Source organism: Ornithodoros turicata, chromosome 5, assembly GCF_037126465.1.
Source record: "Ornithodoros turicata isolate Travis chromosome 5, ASM3712646v1, whole genome shotgun sequence".
Classification (NCBI taxonomy): Eukaryota; Metazoa; Arthropoda; class Arachnida; order Ixodida; family Argasidae; genus Ornithodoros; species Ornithodoros turicata.
In genome coordinates, this window is record NC_088205.1 from 76,950,235 (window position 1) to 76,961,060 (window position 10,826).

The following is a 10,826-nucleotide window of genomic DNA, read 5'->3' on the forward strand; positions in this document are numbered from 1 at the left end:
GACATCTAGGACAGTCAACTAAACATCCAGACTGTAAGGGGTCTGCGCTTTATAGGATCTGGGGTCTGTGGATTTCGCCGCAGTTTCAATGAGCGATGAAAGTTTAACGCCCGAGGCTCAAACTGGCGTCCCGCTGCAGAGGTATTGCCATACGTTCCAAGAATTATTATACATTCTTCGTTGCTACCTTTCGCAACTGCAGTTGTGATCAAATTGAAAGCAGTTATTGGTGCGAAAAGCACAAAAGGAACGGTAAAAAAATGCATCGTTTTAAAGTCACTGTGGTTTTGGAAATTACCTCACACACCATCAATACGTGCATAAATTGATAGGTATAAGGAAAAAGATTTCGGAGCTTTTGAGTTCGAGTATGAATGTAAAAAAAAAGGAAGAAATTGAATTCGTCTCCTTACGAATTCTGCTACTCCCATAAGGAACCCCTAAATGGCAGGTCTGGCTGACCTCTCCCTGCGTGGACGCCACCTCCTGTTCATTAAACTTATATACCCCCCTAAATGGATGGACCCCACAGAAAGGAAGACGAAAAATGAAAAGACGTCCGAGTTCTTTGGCTGCGTGTAATGTACGAGTTTGCAACCTAAATGCCGCAAATACCAGCACTGGAGAGTAGTTTCGACCTTATTGGGACTTCATCAGCAGTGCGCAGCCAGGCAACGTTTGAGTGGGTGCCCTCCGAACGTCACATAGAACGTGATGTCTTCCCATCAGTGTGAGAGACTCACCAACGGAAGGCCCCAGTGAAAAGCCAGTGACGTTTTTTCCCGAGGCTTTGCTCTGGAGGGGTCTGTCGCGCTGACGGGAGGACATCACGTGACGTTCTGACGCCACTCGCTCAAACGACGCCGCTGCTGCGCATAGCTGATGAAGGCCCAACAAGGCCGAAACAACTGTCCAGTGCTGGTACGGCGGTGGTCACAGACAGACGGACGGACAGACATAGATCGGATAATAAAAATTAACCAAGAAAGTATTTCTTGAATGTGGAAGTATTAAATAGTAAATAAGTGACGTACAAGTAAACCATTTATAAAGCATGCGTTTCTTGTTGTGGAATTGACCGAAGATTGCTTGTGTACTTTGCTACGACCTGAGAATTTCATTGTATCGGTTATCCTCTTTTCTCATACTGCTTGTTTTTAAGTACTGAAAGCTGTTGCAACGCTGAAGAAACTTAATGAACGTGTGGCGATGTCGACGCAAAATTCGCCTGCGGCGATGAAACACCAATAATTATCACATCCAAAATAAAGTTGTTGCCATTATTAATCTTCCTTACATCTCCCTCCATACAATCGGATGGGGTCAAGACAGGCTACTGCAATACTTGTTGTCTAGGAAAATATACACCGACAACAAAAAAGTGAAACACACCCAAGAACGAATTAAAAAAAATCATGCATTATTACGCAACTGTTCGCCGTGTTGCGCGCGTGCGGGCGCCACGTCAATGCCACCTAGATAACAATACTTGAGCGCTCTTTCGATAACGTCACGCGCCTGGACCGGCTGCAAAACATTTTCATTGAGGGAGCTTTTTCCCTTCTTCCCTCTTTCGGTGACGTCACATCTGTCTATCCCCAACAGCCACAGCAGGGCAACGTGCGTGACGTCAATTGAAATAGTGCTGAGCCCTTCTGTTATCTAGGCGGCATTGGCCACATAGGTCCGAAGCCACAGCCTATCGCAAACGTTGCACACATGCCCAAACTCGATACTCAGAAACTTCTCCGCAATCTCTGCGTTGCCCAATGCAAACTCAGACGGACGAGCATTCGTTTCAAGTTCACACGTACGTACATGTCATGGTAGCCCTTTGAGATGTGTATATACGTAGAACAGTGCACGAGAACGTGCTCAGTGTCCTCGAGAGTTGCACAAAGCGTACACTTCGCTGAATCGGCTTTCTCAATTTTATGGAGGAATTGGCGCCCGTACGGGACGTTCAAACGGAACCTTTGCACGAGCGTCTTGATAGACCGAGGCATCGTGTACGGAACTCTGAATTTCAGTTCCTGGTCTACTAGATGGAGCAAACGAGGAGTACCCGTCGTCTTGTAGCAATTGCTGTCTAGTCATAGACTGTGTAAGAGACCTCAATATGTCTTCCACATCTGCTTTTTGCGTACGGCACTTGAGGTTTTGATGAAGACAGATGTGCTAGTCCGCTACTTCACCAGCCGCTTCATTCCCTCGTGTGCCTGCGTGCCCAGGAATCCATTGAAATATGATGTCATGGCCAGCATCCCTGGATTGCATGTACACAGTCAGGATGTCGTGGACTGCAGGTACCGTATACACCCGTTACGTAGGAACGATATTATGACTTGTAGTTCAGCCTTTCAATCACTATATATGCCCCATTGCACTGCAGACGCGTATGCAGCCACAGCGAGTATGGCAGTGTCATTCCTTCCCAGTTGTGTTCGGGGACAACAAAGCCAGACGCAGACCCAACTGCTGTCGTCGATCCACTGGTGAAAATAGCTGTCACGTTGCCGTTATTGTCCATCATGAATAGACAGTATTGTCTGAGCGCAGCATATTGCAGAGCTGACAGTCGGTGCACACCGGGCATGGTTACACATATTTTAGGTAGCATAAATATCCAAGGGGGATATGCTGGGTCGATTGTGGAGGGATTGCCTTTGGCAAAGCTCGATGACGTGGCACAATCGCTCCGAGGGAATGAGGGTTTCGACGCATAACTTTGCGTGCTAGTGGACGTCTATGATGCTGCGAGCAGAGACGGATGTAATGTCGCGTTTTTCCTTTGGCATGTGGAAAACAAGTTGTTGAAAGTTGCGCCTGTGTTATTGGGAGGACCTCGACATTCCCGGTTGCGAAATCCATGATCTCGAAATTCACGTTCTCGAAACAGGGAAAATCAAGCAGAATGCTCCGTTGCTTGGTAAGATGATATGCCGTGTTTAAAAACGCGACATGACAATTAAACCACTCAAATTCACGAGTTTTCGATGTCTGTCGAAGTCGTCTCACCGAACGAAAGCCACATTTGAGCGGTCGTTATGCTTAGCAGCGCGGACACAACGGAAGAGCACGTCGGTTAGTTTATTATTAGGTTAGTCCAAGTTCGGTGTTTGCATCTTTATGTCCAGGTTAAGTTCGCAGTTTCCTGCGTGCAACAGTGCATTTTATAGTAAGATAACATTTATTTACAGTAGTTTATTTTGGAACGCGGATTTCGATCACTGTATTTCGAGCAGAAGAAAATATAATAAAAACAAAAAGCACACAGTCCAGTGGTGTAACCTTGGAGTAAAAAATGAAGTTACAAAAATGAAACACCTCAAAAGGTCTTTTTAATTCAGCGCTAGCGCCGCGAAGCAACTGTTGCTATAAGCGACGTACAAACGTGAACAGATGGAGAGAGGACAGCAGGAAGGAGTGGAGGACATGGGGACTAGTATGCGTCCTGAGCCGGCTTCTGGGGAAACTGTGCGGACATTCGTCTGGAAAGTCTTCGGAAAACCCAGGGAAAACCTCACCCAACACAGTCGGTGGTAGGATTCGAACCCACCACCTCCAGTCTTCAGCACGACCTTGGCTACCACCAAAAAAGAATGGTCATGTACACGCGTCTGGGACCGCTTACGTCTCGTGGCCACGGCTTCGTGCTCGCGTACTTGTTCGTTGTCCCGCCTTCGTCTCCTGGGTTCGCCCCCCCCCCCCCCCTTTCGCATTCCTTAACTTACAGGTCTTCACGACTTCGTCTCGTCGCAACCGCTTTGTGTTACCTCACTGTTGGGTCATGTTGCCTTCGTGCAGCCAATGCCCGTTGGGCTGCTTTTCCCCCGATGTGCTACGCCGTTTCCAGGGCAGCAGCGGCGGGCCAACCGGGCGGCGTACGGACTCTCCGTGGCCGCCCCCTGCCGTGTGATCCTCACGGAAGATTCTAGTGGAAGGAAAAAAACGAAACCACTGCTCACGGAGCCTAAGTTCCGCCCCGTGTTATATCTTTTCCCTTGTTACGTCAAGCCAGTGTGTGTATGTGAATACTAAAGCCCCGTGCGATGTTTTGAGCACTCACACCGTGCCAGAATACCGGGAGTGGCGTACTGCGCACTTAGCAGACGACACTTAGCAGACGACACCGTCAGTGTCTTTTCCTGTCGTCTGCTACGGAGTATCTTGTGGCTGTGTCGCAGGATATTCCCCACGGTTAGCAGTGTACGTGAAGACACGACGTAGAGCGCCCGCACTCACGTGACAGCAGAAAGCTATGACGTTTTTCGCGTCTTCCGCTGAAGTATTCTGGGGAATGTCGTTGGTGTGAATACGCGGATAGCGCGTATTGATAGTGGTATACTGATTACGCTTGCACCCCGCACGACGGCAGCCTTTCTTTTGCTTTTTTAAAATCTGGAGTCCGATTTGCTGCTGCGCAAACCAATGGCGCGCCGAATAAGCCAGAAATCACGCCGTGACTTTGACAATATAGTTCCCTCGTACAGCTATCGCTGTAGAACAGCTTGAACAGAGAACCTCGCAAAATGCCAGACGGAGGAAATCAGACTGAAGGAGAAACAAATGAACATCCAAAGAATGAGGGAAATACAAACCGACAAAGAGAAGCCTAAGCTAACCTCAAGACGAGTAATCGAGGGAGTAGAGGAATAATAAACGGCATATCCGACGCTAACACTACGAATATCGTACATCCCTTATGCGCTTAATACGACTTAATACAGCGCCTCCTGGGGGTAGGATCGAACCACACCGGCGACTACTCTCAGGTGTTTTCTCAGGGTTTCCCAGACAGATGTGGGCATAGCTGCCCCCTAAAGTCTGCCGAGGACGCGTCGTACGCTGCTATCCACCACTCTTTTCTGCTGTCCTCTAGCCACCTGCGCAGGATTTAACAGCTCTGATATAGCCATAGTTGTGCCTCGGTGCTAACAGGGAATCAGAAATGGTGAGGGTTGGTACATGGCTTCGTAATCACAAGGAAGGTTGCTTTCTACAGATCAATGTAGTGACGTAGCCTTGGCACTGCATCACTATGAATAAGACGGGACACTGTTTTCAAATATGCAACTTTTATTTTCATTACAACTATATATATATATATATATATATATATATATATCTATATTTATGCATGTATGTATAGCATCACTTCTCGTCATCAACATATCGTACAAAGTTCTACATAGTAATCATTTTTAGACTATAAGATATATCCTCTTGAGTTGAATAAGGGGTAAAAAAAAAGACAACAGGTGGTGTTATCAGCCTTCTGCGATAATGTGATAATGCGAAGTGTACCGCAACTTATCGTCATAAGGATTATACAACGCTCAACCTAAGCTTGTAAAAAAATACGAGAATAGGTTCGATAGGCGAGGCACACAGATATAAATACGACCACGGACTCTCTCGCACGAAACACACACTTTGATTGAACATTTCCAAACGACCAATATCCACGTGAAACGATAATGAGTGGTCAGGATTATATACTAAACATTGACGGTCAACGTCAGAGACACCTTTCTCGATATCAATCAATCACAGCTTTCATGAGATTCATATTACTGTTATCACATACATTAATCACAAGCACGTCCACATATGCATTATTCTCATGATGGACACGTCATATCTCATCAATGATATATGTGCGCCCGTGGTTGGTCAGTATAATGATCATCTTTCAACGAGCGCTCACAGACAGAACACATTCATAACTAATACTGTATCAAGCGCGTCGTATGAGTTACATAGGTGTGTGTTTTAGTAATCGGGCATATAAGTGCGAGATAAACGAACACTCGATCTCTCAAACAGGGTTTCATGTTTCCAATATACGGTATCATATAGCGATTGCACATCAAAAGCTACTACGCAACTACACACTTTGTACAGCACGTTAAGATATGCATTTTTCATTTTTATCCCGAAATATTGTAATGTGGAAGTCAATTTAACAACGAGTTCCGGCTTCTCGCAGCGAGGGCCCCCCACCGGAACTACGTCACATGGAAAAAAGAGAGCGATTGGTCGAAAAGTCCGCAACCACGCGACCAGCCCCAGAAAATAGGATCGCGTGCGAAGCAGCCTTTTCGATGACGTCATCAGCGTAAGTACACACGTATATATATATATATATATTATATATATATAAATCATCATCATTACAATGTCACATCATTAATCACTTCTCCAGTGTAAAGACAGAATGAACCCTGTCAACACATCAAAATTGCGGAGAACCCCACGTTTCTGTTCACAGTATAATATGATACAGTACCTAAAGAGCTAATTGACTGCTCCGAGAAAAAAGACGAACATGATGCGGTAAGTACACGCCTGATTAGTGTGCATTAAACGACATTGCGTAGATGCGCAACGAACAGAAACAACACAACGAAAGTAAAGGTGAAAGCCAGCAAGGCAGTGGCATTGGAAATCGAAGGCGGTTTCTATTTTTAGACCTCTTTGAAACTGGCAGGACCCAGTAGCCCTCAGGATGGGGTTATTTACGTCGGCATTTTGCTCCGGAATTCTGAGGCTCCAAATGGGCAATTAAGGACGCACAATGGCTAGCTAACACACCAGCATGCTTCAGGGTGCCGACGTACTTAATTTAGGTTGCAAGATTGGCTATTTGGGTCGCTTTACGTGCACTAAAACCCTAGCTGTTTGCGAGGTATGTGGTTCTCTCCAGATGTAACGCTATGAAAAGGACGCGGCTACGTGTGTCTTCTGGGGGACGGTCGGTCCGAGACGATGAATGAATATACGTTAGATTATATCGACAACGACTACGATCATTATCAAATATGATTAACTGGTAGCTCCAGGCAAAGTTGGAGCGAATACTGATCCCTACCATTCAGAAAGTCACCCTTCACGCGGTAAGGGTTTATCGATCCCATACACAGAGAAGAGCATTCACGCACAAGAAGGTTATGTACACCGCCACTTCTGAAGTAGGTGTGTGCAGATTGGTAGATTGCGATTGCAGGTTGGGATCTACGGCTTGAGAAAAAAGTCTACCTGGAATCAATTCTAAAATGACTTAATTCGGTGTCACCAAATGCGAGCCTCTCTATTACACTTGTCGGTGAAGGTGACTGGAGTTACAGTTAGAGAACTAAAAATTAGCAAGAATGGCAGCACATATCATGTGCACGACGCATCTGCGCCAATGTTTTGCTTCGAAGACGTATTGAACAAGTCTGACATGGAGCACTGTAATGTGCGTATCGCGAAATGGCAGGAGTTAACATAAGCCCATTGGCGCAGCCCATGAAATTGTCAAAGCGTGAAGATAGGAATTTTCCTCAGAGATTAAACGGAAACGGGAATGGCCCGGATAACCTAATAAGTACAACCTACGGACGACAGAGCGGTTTCTCCCTGCGGCTCGAAACAATCAATCCATGACTGATGACTCGGTTCCACAACGTGAGGCATCACCGACTGCTGTTACACGCAGTGCAAAAAAAACAAAAAACAAAAAACAAATCTGTTACCTCCTCAGACGTAGGAGTGTAATCATATCAGCTAAGTGTGAATTACAAGTACTAGCGCTTCGCCAGAAAACCTAACGTGTGGCTGCATCCAGCACTCGTACTACGAAGTGGGTTCCTGATTCGCCAATCTCTAAAAGGGATGTGACGTGATAGCGCAACACTCCTAGGTTATATTAAATGCAGGCAGGAGTAAAATTACACATATGCGCCGCGTTAAACCTCCGTGCTTCAGCAGATAATTTCCTTTTAAACGTCCACTACTAATTTAGCATTCCAAATTTTAGTTTAAGTTCCATTTCCATCTTGCACGCACGAACCCTTACAAGAACAATTTCGAGCACTTACAAAACACTGACGCGACAAAAAGAGTGAGATACATTGAAAGCGGATACCTGAAGAGGTGAATCATAGAAATCTGTTGTTCATCTACCTTACTTCTGCTATCATATGTTTAGAAGCTAGACACACGGTACCTTTTACCATGACAAGTGGCAGCTTTGCTAAACTTACATCCAACCATATACTTCGTACCTTTAAACAGATTCCTCCTCTCTCCCGCACCACTCACTCAAATTACTTGAAACCGCCATTAACAACGGCGTTCAGTACGAAATATCGAGCCCTAAACCAACATCGACACGAACCAACCAGAAGAAGAAGTACTCAATCTCGGAGGTCTTGGAAGAGTAGATTCCCTACATAGAGGACCACAGGAAGCCGACGACGACTAGTTGAAGCGGAAGTGTCACAATTCCTCGGTGCTACTTCCTCCCTAGTCAATACACGGCTTAGGGTCGAACGAACACGAACTCATTGTAATGATTCCAGCGGTTCTCCTCCGAGTCCATCCCAGGCTTGAGAGGTTCACCGGTACCTCCACCGGAAGTACCCGATCCAGCTGCACACACGCAACGAAATCTCGAATCCTGGAGGCTGTCGAAGGCTTGCTCCAGGGAGTTATGCTTCAAGAAGAACCTCGACGTGTAACGGTCGTCCTGGCCACGGTCCGGATCACGTGATTCGTTCAGCGATTCTCCGAAGATCTCCCTGCATATGGTCACCTTCCCAGAGACGAGGATACGGGTCAGCTTACGGAACTTGACGTCAGCTAACCCGTCTCGACCGAAAGCAAACGTTCCCCTGTAGCCGACTGTTACGTAACCCGGTTGTCCAGGACAGGGCACCAGAGTCGTGGACTGTGGATCGTTCGGCGAAAGACAAACCACCAGGTCTGGTATCTGATAGTACTCGGCTTCGGCCTTCAGCCGCTGTAGCTCTCGGAATTCTTCGGGAAGGAGGAGTTTGTGGGACCGCAGAAAGTCGAGTATGTAACGGAAGAGGGGCCCATCTCTGTCGACGAACAGACGTCCCTGCGAATCACGGCAAGCCGTGTCCGATGTGGCCAGCTCAGACAGTATAGCGCTGCCTTGAAGCGTGTCGAGTGATGTGGCGTAGTACACTCCGCCTACGTTGAACTCAACCACGGCGGAAGACATGACAGCCCGCCTCGCCAGATGCTCTGGGAGGCCGTGCTGGAGTCTTCGAAAGAAGCCGTGTGCGGTAGTGAGCGGTGCGCGCGCGCCCGGGCTTTTATCGATCGGTGGCGAGGTTCGCGCCGCCTGTGCGGTGGACGTTCCAGCGGTAGGGGTGAGAGAGAGGACGAATAGACAGGCGGCGAGCCCGTGCGAGAGTTGGGCAGCGGATGCTTGGCGGGGCTCGGGAAGGAACGAAGGAAAGGGCAGGATGCGGAACATGTTGCGATATTGCACGTGCTTTGTGGTTGGCATCGCGCGAGTAACCGGTGGTGGAATAGTGGTTGCTTTTGCGGCGCACACAGGTTCACACACACACAGGTTCATGACAATAAGGTGGTGCAGAAAAACTGCCAGGCCGCTATCTGCGTGATAGTGAAAACTGCCGCGTACAGGAGGAGCGGGTTCACGCGCAAGCAAAAGGATACAAATAAAAACACTGAGCAAAAAAACAACAAAGAAAAAACAAAAAAAAACACGAATAAACGGAAAAGAGCGCGACCCTGAAACTGACGTGGGCAAAGCTGATACCTAGTAGAGGAACTCTTATGTGGGTAAGGCTTGTCACCCTTCCCCCTCTCGTGTGGCGTGTCAATGTAACCTCCTTTCTTCGCAGCTTTGCGCTCAGACTAGATGTGTCAAAAAAAGAGGCGAAGCCAAGGGCTCATTTCCACGGCTTTTCGGCGAATTTATTTCGGCAATCGCCATTGCATTACGAGTGGGATTATGTGCCATACTGAGTAAAATGACCACGGGGAACACATTTCCGCAAAGAAAACGTCAGGTTGCCTTGGGAAATTTCGGAGTCCAATTCAAGAAATTAACTTTCCGTCAATTGAAATGAAATAAAAATGTACCAATATGTGGCAAAAGTTATTGGCAGAAAAAAAAATCCCTTGACCGCATGTCTCTTCGAGGCATACGTTTTCTACTATGAATTTCTATCATGGTTGGTGGACCGCCCTGCATATAATGTGTTGCTTATGTTCAATCATGTAAAGCAACGCAAGGGGGATACACAGACATGGATATCGGGTAAGCTCTTGCAGTTGGTATTCTTCCCAGACTACGTACCGCAGTACGACACAACTAACATATCACACGGGCAAAGAAGTCAATACCATGAAGCTGTAAAACCCACTTACACGGAACGGGTTGGTTGGAATAGTAATGCGGATTACTTGCAGCGCGATTTGAATGTTAGTCGAACCATTCCAGAACTTATTCAAATGTAGGCAGCTGTGGTGGATAGCCGGTGAGAAAGATATTGCATGTGAGATGGTGAGCTGAATAAAGGTTTCGCGACGTAAAACCTCAGGAATGGTAGGTTAAAGGAAGTGCCTCAGGGCGAGAGACGCCGATATTTCGAACGGGGACTGCAAATTTTGTTACCTGGACCATAACATTGTGGACAACACTGAAAAGGGCGTGGTTACAGGGTATATAAAGGCATCGTTAGAAGGGAGTGTGCTATCATCCGGAGATGTCAGGCGCACCCCTTGCTCTCTTTAGGATGTCCTACGCAGTTTATTCATTTATTTATATATTTACCCTCAGGGTACAAGCATTTCAGAGGGGGTGGAACTGTGCAAGAGTGGAGAGGCAAAAATGTGGTAAGAAGAACTGACACAAGCTAAACGGTTATAAGATGGTCATTGGATCCCTCACTGTGCGCGCTCAGTCTACTTCCAGTCTTCAAGCATTGATGAGACCACGAGTATGCCCTCATAACGTTGGTATGTACCTCTAATGCATTCCCAGGAGCTAATATACA

The 10,826-nt window shown here is 46.9% G+C and overlaps 1 protein-coding gene across 1 annotated transcript; it reads right to left on the reverse strand.

Moving 5' to 3' along the window:
• Nucleotides 1–5,061: 5,061 nt before the first annotated feature.
• On the reverse strand, nt 5,062–9,065 carry LOC135396212 (BTB/POZ domain-containing protein KCTD16-like). The gene has a single exon (XM_064627238.1). It carries the CDS (start codon nt 9,014–9,016, stop codon nt 8,309–8,311), a length of 708 nt encoding a protein of 235 aa, XP_064483308.1. The 5' UTR covers nt 9,017–9,065; the 3' UTR covers nt 5,062–8,308.
• Nucleotides 9,066–10,826: the final 1,761 nt, after the last annotated feature.